At 37.1% G+C, this 21,483-nt stretch overlaps 1 protein-coding gene across 3 annotated transcripts; it reads right to left on the minus strand.

Annotated features, from left to right (window-relative positions):
- Positions 1-1,596: 1,596 nt before the first annotated feature.
- LOC121874691 (tRNA (adenine(58)-N(1))-methyltransferase catalytic subunit TRMT61A-like) lies at positions 1,597-20,875 on the minus strand. Of its 3 annotated transcripts, none has more exons than XM_042378942.1 (8): positions 20,771-20,855; positions 15,645-15,762; positions 14,085-14,196; positions 13,033-13,251; positions 11,100-11,243; positions 10,273-10,482; positions 7,913-7,993; positions 1,597-2,010 (listed from the first exon to the last, which is right to left on the minus strand). In XM_042378942.1, exons 3-8 carry the CDS (start codon positions 14,169-14,171, stop codon positions 1,678-1,680), a joined length of 1,074 nt encoding a protein of 357 aa, XP_042234876.1. In that variant the 5' UTR covers positions 14,172-14,196; positions 15,645-15,762; positions 20,771-20,855; the 3' UTR covers positions 1,597-1,677. The 3 variants fall into 3 exon arrangements, with proteins under 3 accessions (XP_042234876.1, XP_042234875.1, XP_042234874.1); XM_042378941.1 differs by having other exon boundaries at positions 7,871-7,993; XM_042378940.1 differs by lacking the exon at positions 15,645-15,762 and having other exon boundaries at positions 7,871-7,993; positions 20,771-20,875.
- Between the last annotated feature and the right edge of the window lie 608 nt (positions 20,876-21,483).

A 21,483-nucleotide genomic window follows, 5' to 3' on the forward strand; every position in this document is an offset into this window, starting at 1 on the left:
GGAATGAATGAATGAAATTAAAAAGTGGGTCCCCAGAGATACAAAACCTTTGAGGATTGGTAAAAACAGCCCAAGAACATTTACAGTGGAGGACTGTGGTCGCCCAACTTCAGACATGAGGACGGTACTCTCTGAGTTCCACTTATCAGCAGTGTTAGTACAGGAGAAGATTTAAGAGTTCAAATTGTAAAATTTAAAAAAGGGAGGGATGGTAAGGGATGTGGGTTAGGTAGAGGGACCAAGGCTAGACATTTGAGGACAAAATACTGAGTAAATTCATTTAGCTTAGTCAAACTTTTTTATTTTGGTGATTCTCATGTTTTCATGAAGGGAGGCTGCTTATAGCAGTTTATTTGAATATATTTTTTGCTTTGAAACATTAGAATTTGTTCCATTTCAATTAACCCTCTCAACCTTGGAGCCTGAGACACATACATGCATGAAAACTTACTCTCAGCCTTGGAGGTTTTTGCCGAAAAAGTTTTTTTTTTTTTTACGGGCTCATTTCACTGCCATGCAATTGTTTTATTAATTGTCCGACTTATGATCATCCGCACTTACGAACGGGATCCCAATACTGTACATCCATTGTAAAAATTTGAAAGTGAAATCCCATTTTTTACTTTATTTTCATTATTCTACCTGTATATTGTTTAACAACACTTTATTTACAGTATTTACATTATTTGTTATGTATGGGATATTATTGTTGTTTTGTATGGGCTGGATTTTACTTTAACCTAAACTATGGAATTAACTGTTTAACTTGCCAAAAAAATTTGACTTACGATCAGGGACCAGCACCATATCCCTATCATACCAGTACTGCACAGCAATTTCAATAGAGGTACAGAATTTGATGAAAGCTAATGATAAACAAGTATTTTTTTGGTTCATTGTATAATTACATGTAATTGTACTGTACTAGAATAATGAAACCTATTAAAATTTTGCAAGTGCTTTCATGATCAATTTGCTGCTATTGTACTGATGTATAGTTTTCAATACCTGTATTTATTTGTTTCAATTGTTCCTATTACCCCCTTCACTATAGGGAGGCGGCTTTAAAAATTTTATTTGGCTGATGCCAACAATTTTATTCAGCTCAAAGACAACCCCATACACAAGGGGTTAGAATATCTACTCTTGCTCTCAAAAGAAATTATTTATATTTTTATCTGGTTTCATCTATTTAATTTGTTTTACCAATGCTCATCTGCAGACATGTGCCATTTACATTCCATGGATTCCTTGTTTAGAGTTTCTGAATGTGTCAAGTGGTATTTCAATACAACAATTATTTTATTACTTCTCTTTGGCTGTAGCCTGTACTTCATAGCTTAAAACCATTTAACATTTATAGGGAATTGTGTGATGGGGTATATTCATTTCCTCTCTTGTTCATGAGTGTATTAGTAATTACTACAGTATCATTCCTTAGTAATGCTGAGTAGAGTAATAAGGCATCACATTAAGCCAGTACTGTAGGTGGTTACACGACACAGGATATTATTAGGACATCCTCTATCAAATGAACAGTGATTTATAGAATACTCACTACAATGTCAACTCTACTTTGGTAAATGAAAGTGTGTATACACATAGTAAACTTTAGTAGTTAATTTCAACTGGACAAAAAATACAAACATACCAAGGAATTTTAAAAAACTTTCAAACTTATAAAACAGAAACATCTTCAGACAAAGTCTTGGGAAATAATGTGACTTTTCTCAGACCAGGAGGCACAGTTGCAAAGGTCAAAAATCCTGTGTGCCCTGGCATTTTCAGCTGTGTAACACCAGTCTTAAATCGAAAATCATTATTTTGCTGTTGCCCAGCACTGCTTGATGGGTTTTCCTGTTTTATTTCAATTTCTGTATCAGTTCTTCTTGTTTGGCAGTTATCCTCACAAATATCACTTTTCTCAAGGGGCTTATCTTCAAATTTTCTCTTTTTATGTGATTCTAGCAGGTCTTCTTCCAACACATTTTTCTGCAGATTTTCAGGTGCCTGAAGATACACAGTTAATATTAGATATGATCTCTACTACATATAAAACAGTGGCACCTGCCAGGAACTTTCCCAACCATTTTTTTGACATGGTTCACTGCCATACCCTAGGAGATCTATAACCAATGATTAAAACATTTGCTGAAGTAAGGTACTCAACAAATATGTCTGGATATCATATAAGTAGTCGGCAATTACAGTGTATAAGAAAAAAAAAAAAAAATTAAAGTTGCTTCAGCAAGTAGACATGCAAGACATCATACAATATACATAGAATATCAAGTTATATATATATATATATATATATATATATATATATATATATATATATATATATATATATATATATATATATATATATATGTATGTATGTATATATATATATGTATATATATATATATATATATATATATATATATATATATATATATATATATATATATATATATATATATATATATATATATACACAATATTACCCGCTTAACGCTTTTCATTAGCTTTTACCATATACGCGTGCCTGTAGTGAACTATTTAGCTCATAAAATTCACTTTAAATTACCGGTCAAGAATATAATTTACATTATAGAATTCTTATAATTTGGTGATCATTTTGAATATAAACATATGATTTTTTTGCATTAGACATACAAATTTTAGATGTAAAGTTTATTCTGAGTAAATATGTTATCTTTTGTGAAAAATATATGACATTTATATTCAAAATATTCCTGGTCTTACAAGGAATCCAGCAATGTCAATTATATTATCCTAACTTTAGTTTGAGGTATTATTTATTACTAAAAGGTAAATATTCTGGTTTTCCCACACATCTGGTGAGACGGTTGGTGGAGGGTGGGGGGGAGGGAGGGACCGACCGACCATCTGTTACAGTGAAGAATATTTTTTTTTTTTATTAACTGAAGATATTTGTTTTAGCTCATAAAATTCATACAAATTACCCGGTCAGAATATAATTTACATTGCTGGAATTCTTATAATTTGGTGATCATTTTGAATATAAACATCATAGAATTTTGCATTAGACATACAAATTTTAGATGTAAAGTTTATTCTGAGTAAATATGTTATCTTTTGTGAAAAATATATGACATTTATATTCAAAATATTCCTGGTCTTACAAGGAATCCAGCAATGTCAATTATATTATCCCAACTTTAATCTGAGGTATTATTTAATACTAAATGTTAAAAACTCTTGAAGGGAGGATTGGTGGGGGAGGGTTGGGACTGACCGCGCGGTTGGAAGAGGGGGAAGGTAAGGTGGGGTACTTTGATTGACTGATAGTGTCGCGAAGAATATTTTTTTTTTTTTTATTAACTGAAGATATTTGTTTTAGCTCATAAAATTCATACAAATTATCCGGTCAGAATATAATTTCCATTGCTGGAATTCTTACAATTTGGTGATCATTTTGAATATAAACATCATAGATTTTGCATTAGACATACAAATTTTAGATGTAAAGTTTATTCTGAGTAAATATGTTATCTTTTGTGAAAAATATATGACATTTGTTTTCAAAATATTCCTGGTCTTACAAGGAATCCAGCAATGTCAATTATATTATCCTAACTTTAGTTTGAGGAATTATTTATTACTATACCTGGTTTTCCCCCCAAAATTTCTCAGAGGGAAGAGCCGGCAGTGTAGTGTGAGAGGGGGAGGGAGTTGAGTCCATTATTTGAATGGACATTAACTTGGCGACTGTATTTCTCTTAAGTATTAATTGTGTGCATGTACCATCATAAAATTAAGATGTTATTTTTTACTAGAACATAGGTAGTGTGTCGGAAAAAGTGGAGTTTGGGGATGGGCCAGTTTCTATTGGAATTAATCCCATATGTTCTGTTGTTCACTTAGCGCGGTTTTCACTTAACACGGTACCCTGTGGGTTTTATTGACCGCGTTAAATTAGGGTACAACTGTGTTAATATATATACATATATATATATATATATATATATATATACACCTAGACCCGACTTACGACCGCCTCAGATATAGATAAAAAAAAAAAATTTAAATGACACGCATTTTCTATACCGAAACGTTTCCAGTTAATGTAGTCTCCATGTATAATTAGAAAATTATGGGGGCCCCATGTGCATTCAGCTGACTACATTAAACGTTAAGTGCTCAGTCACACTGTATCCATTCCTTATTATTTATTACTTTCACTGTACTGTATCCATTCATCATTATTCATTACTTTTACTGTACTGTATTTCATTGTAGATTTTTTATTAATTTTTTAATCTATGTCGGACTTACGACCTGGATTTGGGTCCCTAACCCCGTCGTAAGTCAGAGATCAAATATATATATATATATATATATATATATATATATATATATATATATATATATATATATATATATATATATATGTATGTATGTGTATATATATATATATATATATATATATATATATATATATATATATATATATATATATATATATATATATATATATATATATATATATATATATATACTGTATATATATATATATATGTGTGTGTGTAATATTCAGAAATTTCAGTGTGATTTCAAATGCCGCGCCATGGGCGATACTGAGTTTTCAAGGTTGACTAAGGAAGAGAGCGCTCCTGCCCGTAGTGAGAGCTTTTGGAACTAGGCCTATACGATATTGAATGTAGTTTGCCGAATTAATAATGATAAGATTCATGAAGTTAAGGGACTATTATTAAATTTGAAATTATTATAGATCGTTTATCAGTCTGAATAATGTTACGGGTGTCCCAAGAAAGTTATTAGTTAGGCGGAAAATATGTCACATAGGCCTAAGCTAACGCCTTGGGGAGACGCGAGGCTGGCTGGTCCTCAGTCACGCAAAAGCAATCGGACAGACAGGATGTCCCTGCGCGTCCATCCACAAAAATGGTCACGTGGTCTAGTCACCTGTGTTGCGCTATTGCAGTATAACAAGTAAGTCTCATTCGATCTCAGACAGGGGTTAGATAGGGCAGTGACAAAATTAACAAGAGCTAACAGTGAGTCCATTTCAGGGTTTCCATCAGAACCCACTTGACTGCAAGAGATTGACCGCCGTTTGAGACTGCCATTGATGATTGATGATTAGCGATTGTCACAGTTGGAACGATCAGTGCAGGCTTCTCACTGGTCAGCGGGGATATCAAGGGATCTCTTGAGTGAACAAGTGCTCCCGACAACTAAAACGACACAGGACCAGCATCAGCATTGGGTGATCAGTTCTTCCCATGTGGGTGCACAGCACCACGTGTTTTCGGTCAGCTAGAAGTATTACCTGCTGGCTAGGATCACCTGCTGGCGTTCTCTCTTCCCGCCCATGGATGCACTGAGAGTACGCTGAGGCTATCTGAGTAAATTAATGGTCACACACTGAGACCAGGAGTCTAGGGGATACCTAGAGTAACATTTTATCTCCCTTATTACGGGTGTATGTTGAGTTGGGTGAAGCAGGGTTCCCAGGTATTGGTGGACTCAGTAACATCTTAATAACAGTGTTAATACTTTTGGGTGTAGTTAATACCATTTTTTCAGTTACTGATATTATCTTGATGTGTGTAGTTTAATATTTCTTAAATAATTTTGATAATATTGTTTTTTAATGTTTGTGTCACTAATTGGAACCAGAGTGATATTGTGATTTAGTTCCTTTAATGCATTTAATTTTTCTTTATAAGGTAATTCTGATCTCAGGTATAACCGTTGTTCCCCAGAGTAGTGTTTAAGTTAGGTTAGGAAGTGTGCATCTGTTGGGGTAATATAATTCTGTTGAGTGCCCTGAAGGCCTATTTAGGGTGGAGTTAATAAGTTCTTATTTTTTTATACCATTTTCTCAGTGCTGGATATAATTTTGTTAAGTGCCCTTAAGGCCTCTTCATTGTAGAGTTATTAACTTATTTTTTTAATACCATTTTCTCAGTGGTTGATATTATTTTATTAAAAGCCCTTAAGGCCTGTTTCATGTGTGCAAGCAACACTTCTTAATACTTGAGTTTATTGTTGTCTAATGAGGCACTGTCTGAATTTCTAATAATTACAATATCATGTATAACTTTTACTCCCCAGAGTAGTGTCTTTAAGTTCAGGTTAAGAGGTGCGCATATGTTGGTGTACCATTATTTGATTGTGTCTGTAGTGTTGGAGGGAATATAAGTGTCTAAATTTTACAGTGTGTCTCATTCATCCCAGACACAGACGCTATCCTTCCACGGGTTACGGACAATTCATTTTGTTTAGTAAATTTAAGTATTCTTGTGCTGGTTCGGGATTTTTCTCAAAGGGGCGCTTCCACTGCAATTTCCATCCAATAATTAATAAACCCCAAGTCAAGTGAGAAATTAAAATCCAGTAATTCCGACCGGTTATGCGGTACCCTGCCAAAACAGGAATGCTCGCATTCCGCGGTGCGTGTACCCCTTTACGCGGAGAGCAGCTGGCGAGCCGCGCCATTTTTTGGATCCAAACCTCCCGCCATCTCTCCCGCCATCCACCATGTTGTGTAAGCGGCACAAGCAGGGTGCGCACAAGGTCGCCCAGTCATCAAAACATTACCGAGTTCTTCACCCGCCACCCACCACAGCCGGCCCAAGTCAGTGATAGTGATAATTATAGTGAGGATATGGACTTTGAGGGGTTTGACAAAGAGGCCCTGCAAGCCTCTGTGGTGGATAGTGATACAATTGATACAAGTGATGCAGGTGAGGGCCAATAATCTGCCCTCTGCCTCGGAACCAACCGCCCATCCCCGTGTGCCCAGCCATCTTTTCTACTAATGTAAATGTTAAAAAACCTAATATTATTGATATTTCTCTTAATTATTAATTGTGTGTGCATACCATCATAAAGTTAAGATAATATTTTTACTACAACATAGTTGTGTGTCGTCAAAAAGTGGAGTTTGGGGGTCGGCCCGGTCTCTATTTCAATTAATCCCATATGTTATGTTGTTCACTTTACAGCGTTTCTCACTTTCGCGGGTACCCTGTGGGTTGAATTAACCGCATAGTGAGGGGTTGATGTATGTATGTATATATATATATATATATATATATATATATATATATATATATATATATATATATATATATATATATATATATATATATATATATATATATATATATATATATATATATATATATATATATATATATATATATATATATATACAGTGATTATGAATAGACCCAGAGCAGAAAAATCCAGGGTTACCCAAGTGGTTGGTCTTCCCGCCCTACTCACCCATGTGAGGATGCGGTTAAACATGACGCCATTTTTCACAATGACGGAACCCTTGTCCCCAGGCCATGAGCAGAAAGGTTTGGAGTGATTTTCTAGTTACAGTATTCACAACCATTGCTGCTTGGATGGCCATATCTATCTCTTTTTAGTGATGATAAATACACTACTATAGTATTAATTAAGGAAAGATGGGGAAATAACACACTAAAAAGAGATAGTTATGGACATCCAAGCAACAGTGGTTGTGAATACTGTAACTAGAAAACTTGATACCTGTAGAGTGATTTTGGGGAATGGAAGTACTGTACTGTAGATGGGTAATTATAGGCTGTGTGATTCAAAAAATATAGGCAAGACATATCTAGGGCCTTGATATGGAAGGGGAACACCATAGCAGTACAGTGTAACAACAATAAGGGCGAAAAAATAATGGTAAATGGAGAATTTATATAATGCTTGCTTTTGATTGTGACCACCCTGCACTACATAGTAACGAGCTTGAAAGATCGAGATGAAAACATAACTAAAAAACATGAATTACTCAACTATAGCCAAAAGATATATCTTAATAGTATCAACATACCTCTTTCCTATTTGATAAGACTGGTAAAGAGATGTATTTCACCTGAAATTCTCTTGCCAAACACTCCAGAGTTGTAATTTCTTGCAGACCAATTGAAGCCATAAGCTCACATGCTCGACTGACCTACACGAAAAGAAGGCCAATTAAAAAGAAGATACACAGGGTCATATTATTACAATACTACAGTACTACATCTGACACATGAAACATCTTAATTAGAATGCTATATTAGGTGTGCCATGAAATAATAAATCAAGAGTCTCTAGATTGTGAAGCCATTTCCAAAATTCAAATTCAATCACCTGCATTATGCATATTCATAATAATGGAATTATGAAGACTGGATAGGTAAATGGTAAATAATGACTGCCAACTTTGGGATACAGCATGAAAATATGACCATAATGAAATGGGTTAAATTTTCAATAAAATACGCAATACAGAATAAAACATCTTCTAAAATTATAATTTTTTTGTAACACATGTCTTAGCACACATGATATCATACAGCCCTGCATCTGCTAGCGCATTTCATACCAGTACTCGTGGTTGACTTGGATTGTTTTTAATACAGTTTACTTATTTATTTTATTTTTTTACATTTACCATATTCAAGAATGTGCAGAGTCACCCAAGTTCAAGATGTCAGGAAAGAGGTCATTAAATGCAAGTGATATTACTAGTGCTAAAGGAGCCCATACAGCTATTACATTTGATATAAAACTGGAAGTGTTATGGCAGTTTGATGCAAGTGAGGTGAAACAGATGACTGTACCAGTTCTCTCTCTCCCTCTCAATAATTACTATTCCACGCCTAATGTGCATTACCACCTCACACACACACACTGGTCAATAAAGTATGTGGTTTACTAATACAGTACAGTCAACCCTCACTTTACGTGGTCCCACATTCCGCGTTTCCACGTTTAAGCGGTGCCCTGCCGGAACCTAACATGCTCACATTCCGAGGTGCGTGTACCCCATTACGCGGAGAGCGGCTGGTGAGCCGCGCCATTTTTGGATCCAAACCTCCCGCCATCCGCCATGTTGTGTAAGCAGCGCGAACATGGTGCGCACAAGGTCGGCCAGTCATCAAAACATTACCAGTTCTTCACCCGCCACCCACCACAGCTGGCCCAAGTCAGTGATAGTGATAATTATAGTGAGGATATGGACTTATATGAACTTTGGGGGGTTTGACAAAGAGGCCCTGCAAGCCTCTGTGGTGGATAGTGATACAAGTGATACAGGTGAGGGCCAATAATCTGCCCTCTGCCTCGGAACCAACCGCCCATCCCCGTGTGCCCAGCCATCTTTTCTACTAATGTAAGTGTTAAAAAACCTAATATTATTGATATTTCTCTTAATTATTAATTGTGTGTGCATACCATCATAAAGTTAAGATAATATTTTTACTACAACATAGTTGCGTGTCGTCAAAAAGTGGAGTTTGGGGGTCGGCCCGGACTCTATTTCAATTATTCCCATATGTTATGTTATTCACTTTACGCGTTCCTCACTTTCCGCGGCACCCTGTGGGTTACATTAACCGCGTAAAGTGAGGGTTGACTGTATATAATATTTTCCCTCATTAAAGTGTCTGATCAGTGGCGGTATGCTAAAAAAGCTGTGTTTGTATGAATGGAACAAATGTTCAAGACAGAAATATGTTCGTATGAGCAGGTGTTTGTATGATGGATGTTTAGAAAGCGAGGATTACCTGTATCACCCTAAGAAGTAATAAAACCACATTAAAAATGTTACTAATCTTTTTATGTCAATCAGAGTATCATATCATCCCCATATCCAAGGATTGGCAACCACAGTCCTCCAGTGTAAATGTTCTCAGGCTGTTTTTGCCACTCCTCCAAGGTTTTGTATCTCTCTGGGGAGCCAGTTTTGAATTTAATTAATCCATTCCAGCCTCTGCCTCCCCCTGGCCCTCCTACCCTCAATGTTGCCCCTTTAATATTTGTTATTGTCCCCTCACCCATAATTATTTGACCAAAGTACTGTATCTTATTTTTCCTTTCTGTACATTTCAAGTATATCTTGGATGATTATTACCCACAAAAACAGTAATACCAAGATAAACAAATAAATTATCATCAGAAAAAGGTTCTGTGTTACTTGGTTCCATTCATCTGGATATATACTATACAGTGTAATTATATAATTGAGGCCAAGTTTGTGAAGACATTAAATGATTTGGTGGGAATACATGCTTGAAACAATGTCCAGTGGTACTGTACCTTGTATATTTGCAGATGAATAATTTTCAAATGTCTTTAATTTCCAATAAGAGCATGTACAGTATCCTGCCAACTTGTAAGTGAACACAAAATATATGTAGTAATTTTAATAGCCCTAAAGAAGAAAAATTTTGTTTTTGCTTTACTAACCTGCTCAATACAAGGTGAGAAGGAACAGATTCTACCACCTGAAGCCTTGATTGAAGAAACTGCATGAGGAAGAGCTTCCCAAGGTCTAGGTAGATCTAGAAACACTGCATCAGCCTCATTTTCTACTCCCAATCCTTCAACATAGACATCACGATGGGACACAGTCACCCTCTGGCCAAAACCATGGTGAGTGAACTCATCCAAAGCTACCTATAAATACAATACTGTACATTAAATTATGGTACCAAAAATGCTTACACTTTGTTATTACTGTAATTACAAGAAATAATATTCAACAAATGTCCTCTTCCTCCTATCAAATATTGTAATGTAATCATCCACACCCTCATCTTCAATGTTTTATGGCCATTTTCCATGCTTGCATGCATTACCTGGCAGCTGTTGGGTAAAACCAAAATGGGATCCCCCCCACTGCTCACCACTGCGAACACTGGTTAACAGCCCAGAAAATGCAGCAGAGAACAGTGGATGGGCACAGTTCTGGTGACCCAGCTGCCATCAAGCATGATGAAGCAAAGTTTTACGGCTGGATGCCCTTCCTAATGCCAACCTACAGGGTGGGAACAGCTGGCAAGGCAAGGTCGCAAGTCCGTGAGTTAATCAAAGATTTCCTACCTTCCCCTGGATGTTGTCTGTTGACTTTTTAACTGTTCATGAGTCACCCAATGCACTGCATATGTTAAAATATAATTATAAGGCATGCTTTTTACACAGAAATGCTTTAAAAGAAATTTATAATATAATCAAAACAGATTTACTTTAAAGATCAGCTGCAACAACATCTTATTTATGAATAGTAAACTTGCCTGAACTCGTTCCTTATGAAAGTCGCATGTGTACAGTCTGCCTGTTGGTCCAATAGCACGAAGTAAAGCATGAGAGAGAGATCCACTTCCTGTACCAGCCTCACACACCACTGATCCTGGACCAATCTCCAATTGTGTCACTACCTGCAACATCATCACATTCATGCACAAAAAGAGGAAATATTTTTGATTGACATACAATATGTGCTTAATAATCACATATCCCCGTCAAATACAGGTTGAACCTCTTCAAACCGGCACCCTCAGGACCAGAAAAGGTTCTATACTTCAAACTCATCAGAGCGACACAGCCCAGTTGGGACACTGTCTCTGCCTTCCCCTTAGCAATGGGGCTCCTTCACTCTGCTACTCCTCCCCCAACTCAACCAAAATATTGTTCTAAACAAAGTAATTTATCATTTCCAATGTGTTTCTTTCTCTTGAATCCAGGGTCTACAGCTCACTCCTATACAATAATATCAAAGATTCCTCTAAACATCCCAGTCTTTACCTCCTAAGAGGTTATGATATAGTTATCTCTCTCAGTCATCATTCATTGTTCCATAGTCAGTGAGTAATTAAATTTTTTGAGATGTCATTTGGACAAGTAATTATATAGATACCAAAGTGCAGACAACAGATCCCTAATCAGCATGTTCAACAGTACTGTACATATGCAGTATTGAGATTTAAAAAAAATTGGTGAAATCCTGATTAGGGACAAAATGGCAGAAAACACTTTTTCTCTCAGAATTAAAATTAAATGTCTAAATACTTACATACAGTGCATCCAGAACAACACATAAACAACAGATAGTGACCTTGAAAAACCATAGGCAGCAAGTAATTAGCATTAAAAAAGTAATTAAGATTTACCTTGAAAAATCAGGGTTGGCAAATTTTCTTTTTTTTAATGTTATTATGTTGGTTTTAACATGCTTTAAGTATTTGTAGCTCTTTTTATAATGATTTAATAAGCTATTAATCATAAACATTACAAAAAGTATGATTTGGCAATCATTTATACTCTTTTCCATCTCAAAAAATCACTGTGCAAAGGCTAAATATGAAAAACACAAGGTTTGATTAGTTATCCTACAAGCTTAAAGGCAAAAACTAAGTTGAATTTCATTTTATGCAAGGAAAAACTATACTACAGTACTTTTACATTTGAAAGTTTAAAGAATTCATTTAAGTACTGAGAGAGAGGTTAAATTCTTAGTGAATCATTAGCATGATGAAGTTACTTTTTAAAGGAAAAGTAGGGATGTGTTTCTGAACCCTAGAAATTCTGTACTACTACACTCCTACACATATGACCCAGCAAGAGTCTCTTTTGCATATACACTTTGGCAATAGTACATGAATGTACAAGAACAATTGCTCATTCAAACCTGCATGACAGTATAACCCTGATAATCTATCATAACACTCCATACCTCAGGTACACAAGCCTCAAGTTCTCCCACACACCCACCATACAATGATAAGTGTCAATGGATAAAGATCATAAAATTCTTGTTACAGAGAAACCTCCATATAACGGACTTCTCTCTACATACAATCCGTTAGATGGAGGGTTTCACATTTAAAGGATCCTCTTATAAAAGACTTTCATCTCAATACAGTTCGTTAGATGGAGGTTTCACGTCAAACCCTTGGTATAATAGACATTCCTCTCCATATAGTCAGTTAAATAGAGGTTTCACTGTATTACATGGGGCATATCTCTTGACTTTTATACAACACACAATAATACCAATACAAAAGTCACAAACAAGCTAAATTCACTGAAAACACACAGGAGAAAAAAAATTAGATATCAGATCTTTTTTTACATGTCGACTTCCTCCCCATAACAGTCTATCAGAAGTCATCTGATAATTCAGTAAGAAATTATGATCTTAAAATCAACTCTTTCTTTAGAACTTACCATGGATATGTCAGGTGTGTAGAGGATCTGTGTACGATGTGGCAGTGTCACTGTCCATAATTCAGGAGTTGGGTAAAGCACATGAGCCCAGCCTTTGGACAAGCTCACCTTGGATCCAAACTTCACTCCAATGAGATTCATCACTTTTAGTGATCCATAGCGTGTTTGAAAAACATTGTCAACAGGCTGTCCAAGCTTGTTGGTTATTTTAGGTTTCACCTGAAATACATGAAAACCTATTGTATATATTATATAGAAAATTATAAAACCTTACAGTCGACAACCTGTACAGGACAAAGCTACAAAGAGCAAAGCATGACATTAGAATGCACTGTAGTATGTATAATCCCACTATCTAAGAGGAAAGAAGGGTTTGAACCATGAAACATACAGTGATTAACAAAGCTTCTTCCCAAATGCCCTGACTGGTAACTATTGCACATGCCCCCTTAAATAGAGGCTAGCAGTGGTAATGGGGGAGGGTAACTGGTATATACAAAAATACAATACTGTACAGTATCACTGAATCAACACTGATCTTGGAGAGGCCACTAAATCATTGAAAATCCCAAAAGTAGCATCAAATATGAGAGCCACTTGGCAAAGGGCAACTAACAAAAATATTGGAACACTACTGCTGAAAAAGCCAAGAGTCTGACTAATGGAATGAAACAAAACCTGTAAGAACATTACACTACATTTTTGTCGTTTTGGGGAACTCCTTGAACCTTGCTTCACCATTTTCTTTGGTTGTGCTATTAGAAAGAAAGGTTATTGCCAAGATAACAACAGTTAAAGCACGGCCTCATACCAATTGTTTGTTATCCTTCCAAGGGAACATAGTAACCATTTTTGCAAGGGCTGGACAGTAAATAAATCACATTGTAGAATATTTTCCTGATATCTGGATTCTTCAACCTTACAATAAAGGGTAAAAATTTGTTTTATGCCCAACTGGAATTTTATTATGATTTTAACAAAAAATACCTATATTTTTGGGATTAGTGCTTATTTAATGAAATATAACCCCTTAAGAACTGACAATATCTTACCTCCAGGGCATAGATTTGTGAGACACCAATGTATAATATAACAGTGTCCCCTTCTTCAATTAACGCTTTGCTTTCACTGAAGCTCATGGCTATGTATGTATAGCAAACAAATCTGGAAAAGAAAAATGTAGGGTACAGAATCAATAAGGTCAACCACAGAACTCTATACAGTATTGATTTGTATACAGGGAAATAGAAAAAAAAAATACTTTACTCTAGTGTTTTTGTCAGAAATCTATATATTTTTATTATACAGCATGCCCTTAAAATTCGCGGGGGTTAGGTTCTCAAAATGGCCACAAATAGCCAAATCAGCGAATAAAATTTGCTGACCAGGGGAGGGGGGTACATTTTTACTCGTGTGCAAAGAAATGTATATTCCCTTTATGTATTTGCCCTAAGGACAATTATTTATTTTACCGGTATTGTATATATGTGTGTATGTGTGTAGACACACACACACATATAGAATACAGGTAAAAGAAATTACTGTTTCTAGAACGAATGGCTCCCTGTCCTGGCCACAAAAAATGCCAGGAACTTTAAAACTACCCTTAGACATTCTTGGGTACATCCAGGGTGTCATCTGCGAATTGTCAAGGCATGCTGTATTTTATTTTTTTAATTTCACATCTCGCTTAAAAAATGCAATTTTGATCACAAAGTAAGAAGTCCTTTGAAGTAGAAGAGAATTGTGGGGTTAAAGCAAGCAAAAAAACTGACAAAACCAAACCTATACTAAACTCAAAACAGTGTATTATTTAACCCGATAACTGTGGCAGAGTGATTCGCTGATCAATCCCCAGTGCACAAAAAAAACATGTACGTACAGTATATCGATTTTCCCCCAAACATCATTTTAACTCTTGTGGATTAAATGAACGTATATAAAAGAACGTGGAAAGCAAATATGAGTCCATTACTTACCTTAATTTGGCCGTCAGTCTCTCACAGAGAGGAAAAAGGAATCTAACCCCTATTGCTCACCCCAACACCTGACTTATTTGACAATTTGAATATTTCAGCTATAAGTAGGTACATACAGTATATCTTACGGTAACACATACTCTTTCATTTTTAATTTTAAATATACTGTATATACAATATCAATATGGAATTTCGTTCGGTTTCTGAAATGGAGGATAGAGAAAATGTACATCTCTGTGGGGGGTCTTAAGAAACTGCCGAGTGTAAACACCCCATACTTGACCATGCAAGATATAAAAACTTTTGCGTGCTGTATTCAAAATGCTCTGAATTCCAGGATGTATGCCATACTCCTCTGCTTATCATTCGAGAATATATGTCGCAGTTACCGGGTTAAGAACAGGTGTCCGTTTTTTTTTTTTTGCTCATCTCCCTATTGGTATACAAATCAATACTGTATAGTTCCATGGTTGACCTTTTCTGAATCTTACCAAAATATAATATAAGACACATTTTTCATTACTAAAAGAACATCACCACCACCTCCTTAACCTGAGTAAATCACAAATAAGAATTTATGTTTCTCAGGGCAAGAAAGCTATTGTCTTCTACGAATAAAATTTTATCAGGTACCTGCTAAAGCCAGTGTCACAGTCTATCTGCTCCCCCTCCAAAACCTCCTCTTGACCACTGCGCACAAGTCAGATTCGATATAAGCATCCTCCCAATCTAGTTGCTCCCCATTCGTGCACTTTCATTAAGAAGGACAACAAGTAACTAATACTGAGCAAAACATATTTGGATAAAAGTATTTTTCTGATAAAGAATTATTAACTTGGTATGGATCAAAGGGATTGAGTAAACCAACAACAAAAGGGAGAGATTAGACCAGTCTACAGTAGTTTCTTTCTCTTGGTATATTCTCTCCCCTTGATCAGATTATCCATTTGTGACGGAAGTGGAATTAGAAAAAATTCTTGCAATTGACGAGACATAACTTCTGGTGAACCCAAAATTGCCCTAACCCAATTGGGAGTGAAACTGAAATAATACCCTTATAATGATACATAGTGGCTATTTTGCCGTAACCATCCAAGTTCCTATTAACGCTATTTTACTGTGAGTGTGCTCTTATTGGCTAAGTACTTTCTGTTTAATATGACAGGGGGGGGGGGGAATCCGCCCCCTGGCTAGAAAGTTAGGTAAGGCGAGCTAGGTTTCTTTGGTTGGTTAGATCAGGTTCTGGTAAATGTTGCCTCTTTTACAATGATAATTTTCCATGCACAACAGAAATATGGATAGGTATGTTTACAGCTACACAACAATCGACTCAGCTAAATAAATGCCAAATGCCGCCAGAGTCACGTCAAATATAGTTCTTGTGTTGTTTGGCGGTACTGGACAATTAACCAATCATAGCACACGTTAAAATAGCATTAGTATAACTTAGCCGATCACAGCAAAATATCCACTGCCATAATGATATGAACATACAGCTCCTCCCCAACTTTCGACCTACTCAATTTACGACCACCCGGACATACGACCGCCTCAGTCATACCAAAATTTTGTCAAATTATGTATTTTCGAATCCCAGCATCAGTGATTGCGCTGTGTACTGACAAAATTTTCGTTTATAATTCACTTTAAAATGGCTGGCAAGCTTAAAAGTGAAAGTTTGTGGTGCTCAGAAGAAAAAGAGACACCCATTTTAGATTTTCTATGTATTATTTAATCATTTTCGACTCAAGACCATTTCGACTTACGACCTGGATTTGGGTCCCTAACCCTGTCGTAAGTCGGGGAGGAGCTGTATTGTGAAAATGTTAAACAAATCTGTAAACTTTTTCTTGTGGTAGCAGTGTTCCCATACATTACCTCGAAAACTTTTTATCTTTTATGGAGAAATCTTTTCCGGTTACTGCTAAGACTAGACCACTCTCATCAAGTATTACCAGTTTGGTAATACAGTATACCCTTGTTTTTCATAAAAAACAGTAGCACGATGCCTCTTGACAAATTTTTGTCAGGAATGCCCTATAAAAAAAAAACGTTATAAAATTCGACGGTATGCCTCCCCATTATTAATATTTATTCAGCAAAATTGTCAAACAGATTACAATTGGATACACTTGTTTATAAATTTTGAAGTTATACAGTTTAGCATGAACAAAGTAAACATACGGAGCACGTAGGCCGTAGGCGCATACAGTTTTTTTGGTATTATTATTGTTTTGGTCATCCAGCAATTTTTAGGATTTTAAGTTTTGGAATCAGTAGTTTGGAGAATTCCAAGACACTTTTCCTTTAGAGCATTTCTTCTGCTCATAATTACTTTCAAAGAAAATTGCAAGAATTTTTTGGATTTTATAAGTTCTTGTTGATGTTACCACTGTTCCACAGAGATCCTGTGTGTTCGTGTGTTGGTTATTACTGTATTCTGTATCCCACATGTGCCAGAGTCTGGCACAAGCACAGATGTTCTTTGGAATAATCTAACACGTTAATTGGTAGGTATGATTTTGGATCAACCAATAACAGCTCAGTATTGGTCTCCGCTGCAACCCCCTTGAATTTGAATTTATTTCCAAGGTGTCTTCCTTGTGCAATGGCTGTGATGTTGAATATTATGGTAAGGATGATGAGGCGTTGAAATTTCTCCACAAACACTATGTTTTGCCCACTGAGGTCACTTGCACGAACTGTAACCAGCCCTGTGTAGCTATAAAGCTGACAAACACCTTTAGTCCAGTGCGTCCTGTGGATGATGAGGAGGATGACCTTAATGACCCCAATTCTGAATCTTCTGAGTCTAATTAAAGTAACCACTACCGATTCCAAAACTTAAAATCCTAAAAATCGCTGGATAACCAAAATGATAACTTTACCTCGGTTAGGTTAGGTTTGGCGTGATTAGCAGTAAAATTGAAGGTCAGATTCGTTCAAAAAACAAAAAACAAATATGGGAAAAATACAATTTCAACTTCCAACAACATAGAATGAATATGATGATTTTCCTTTTTTTGCGATTTTCTCTTAAAGTAATCATGAGCGGATGAGATGCAATAGAAGAAGAGTGTTTTAGAATTGTCTAAATTACGGATTCCAAAACTTAAAATCCTAAAAATCACTGGATGGCTGAAACGATAATTTTACTCATTTTATTAGGTTAGGTTGAAATCATGTTTTTCCATGTTTTTTTTTTATGTGTTGAACTTTTACTTTTATCCTCTTCGCCACTGATCGGCTAGTTAGCCGCTTCGGCGGTTGGTCACATCTGTTACGCACTGTTGACAAGTACTGGACATGCACTGGCTCCTGAATGTACCTGAACCTGCTCCAGTGTTGGTCAAATCTGGTCTTGAAACAACTCACACTCGGTGCCGTCACAACACTCTTTGGCAGGTTGTTCCAAGAGTTCACAACTTTCACTCCGAAAAGTTTGCCCTCAGTTTTCTGGACTTGCGGCTTCGACCTAGAGCTGTGGCCCCTTGTGGGATTCCAACTTCCAAATAGGTGGATGACCGTAACAATAATTTTACCTTTTTACTTTTTTATCCTCTTCGCCACTGATCGGCTTGTTAGCCGCTTGGGCGATCGGTCACGTCTCTTTTCCTTTATATTCTTCACCAAAAGGTCGGCTCGCTAGCCGCCCGGGCGATCGGTCACGTCTCTGTCACGCACTGTTGGCAAATACTGGGCATGCACCGGCTCCTGAATGTACCTGAACCCGCTCCAGTGTTGGTCAAGTCTTCTCTTGAAAGAGACTCGGTGCCGTCACAACACTCCAAGGCCCTCACGGTTTTCTGGACTTGCGGCTTCTTCAATCTTGAGCTGTGACCCCTTGTGGGGCGAGCGTCCGCCAGCTCCAAGTAAGGACACTCAACTGAGTAGTGCCCCCTGAGATGCTTATAAACCTCAACTAGGTCCCCCCTTGCCCGTCTGTAGTATAAGCTAGGCAAGTTCAGGCGCTCCAATCTCTCAGGGTAGCTGAGATGCCGAAGTGCAGGCACCAGTTTGGTGGCCCTCCTTTGAACATTTTCAACCAACTGACAGTCCCTAGCATATCTCGGGGACCAGATGGGGTGACAGTACTCCAGATGGGGAAGCACTTCACTCCTGAAGATCGTCACGAGGGACGGACCGTCTAGATATCTGAACGACCTTCTTATAAGACCCAATAATTTATTTGCCTGATTTACCTTCTTCTCACAATGGCCCGAGAACTTCAGCTCATTGTCAACATACACACCTAGGTCCTTCTCACACAGTCTCAACTAGTACATTTTCTTCATCCCGTTGGGACATATGGTACGCCTCCTTACCGTTGGTACGCCCCAGGTGCATCCTCTTACACTTCGTGACATTGAATCTCAGCAGCCATTCCTTCGACCATTCCTGGAGCCCACAGAGGTCCTTCTGCAGCTCTTCACAGTCCGCTTGGTTCTTAATTTCCCGAAATAACTTGCCATCATCGGCAAACATTTGTATGGAGGAGTGTACAACGTCAGGCATATCATTTATGAAACAAACAAACAACAGCGGGCCCAATACACTACCCTGCGGTACCCCACTTGTTACAGGTACAGATGACGATTTCGTGCCATTAATCACCACACATTGCTTGCGGTCATGTAGAAAGTCTTCTATCCACGCTAGGACATTTCCCCGAATTCCGTACCCTTCCAGTTTGATTTTCAGCCTTTCGTGGGGTACACTGTCGAAAGCCTTGGCAAAATCTAGGTAAATATTGTCGATATTACCACCCCGTTCTAGAATATGGGTCCAAATATCCAATACCTTGAGCAATTGTGTCAAGCAAGAGCGCCCCGGCATAAAACCGTGTTGGCAATCTTTTACAAGGTTGTTTCGTAGTAGATGTTCCATCGCTGCATCTCTGATAATACTCTCAAGTACTTTACATATTATGCTGGTCAGGCTCACCGGTCTATAGTTGTTCGTGGAGTGACTATCGCCCTTCTTGAAGATAGGACTCACATAAGCCACTTTCCATTCACTGGGGACCATTTGTTCATCCAGGCATTTACAAAACAGAATCTTCAGGGGCTCTGCAAGCTCGTTGCACAGCTCCCTTAGCACTCTAGGATGCACCATGTCAGGTCCAGGACTCTTATGGACCTTTAGCCTGGACAGTTTATTTCTAATACCCTCTTCTGTGAACACAATGTGGGTCAGTGCTGTGTCGAACCGTCTGTCCTCAAACGCAGGAAGGTTAGTTGCATCCTCTCTTGTGAACACTGAGGAAAAGAAGCTGTTCAATGCCTCAGCTTTATCCTGGTCAGAATCTGCGTAACTACCATCTTCAAGCCTCAGGTCTGATACTCCTACTCGCGTTTTCAATTTCGACTTTGCATAGCGGTAAAACGCCTTTGGGTTTGACTTGACCTCGCGTGCAACCAGCCTTTGGAACTCCTTTTCAGCCCTCCTACACTCTATCTTTGCTTGGTTTCTGGCTCTTGCATACATCCTCCTGTCTTGCTCATCGTTTGACCCAACCCACGTCTTGAATTTCTGGGTTTTCTTCTTAATTTACCGTTTTCTGTGTGACGAGACATGGCGAAACAGGTGAACAACAATGGTAAACAATAAGCAACTTGACCAAGGATAGCCAACAAATCTGTCAGGTGTTTATTTCCAGGAGCTTACCTATACAATTCTGGCTTTCAAATTCCAACAACAAAGATATTTCCTTAAAAATAACCTTAATAACAAGAATTAAATGCACAATGTGTTCTTACTAGAGCATAAAATAGCTAAGTATCAGCAATGTTTTACTGCCTCACACCGTCACTAGTGTTGTTTACATCTGACACATGTGTTGCCTCCTCGCCACCCATACCAAGTTTATACCAGGGTTACACAAAATAATTTATCTTGGAATTTCAAAGGGAAACTAATTTTATATCTGTTCTGAATATTTTAATTACATAAATTACATACATATACACTGAAAATTTTCATGTATAGTAAATAATTCAAAGACTAAATATTTATTAACAAACAATATTTTATGTAAGAACGTGTCATTTGAAGCCAAACCAGTAACCACCCTTACCTATTCATGAATAATCTGCGATGTTAAATCTTCAGGTGATCCAAAAATACTATGTATATTTTTAATTTTAAAGTTTATTTTTCTTATTTGCTTATTCAGATTCAGAAGTCATTTTAGAATTAAACTACTCGTTGTCTCCAGCTCTTAAGAGCAATGGTTTTTAACATACATGTGGGCATAGGGCGTTTCGATCTTTCGGGTGATTGGGGAACAAAAGATTGAATTATCTCAGACTCAGAGTATATATTCCCAATGAAATAAATTCGTAATTAAAAAATTGGCGGGTCAGTGAGTATTGGGCAGGGAAAATTTGCCATTCGTTAATCTCGACCTTAACTTTGTGTCCTAGGCTCTGTAGTGGATTTCTCCCCTAAAAACGCTGTTTGTCGGTGAGTA

This window comes from Homarus americanus, unplaced genomic scaffold, assembly GCF_018991925.1.
Source record: "Homarus americanus isolate GMGI-L3 unplaced genomic scaffold, GMGI_Hamer_2.0 scaffold34360, whole genome shotgun sequence".
In the NCBI taxonomy this organism is placed as follows: Eukaryota; Metazoa; Arthropoda; class Malacostraca; order Decapoda; family Nephropidae; genus Homarus; species Homarus americanus.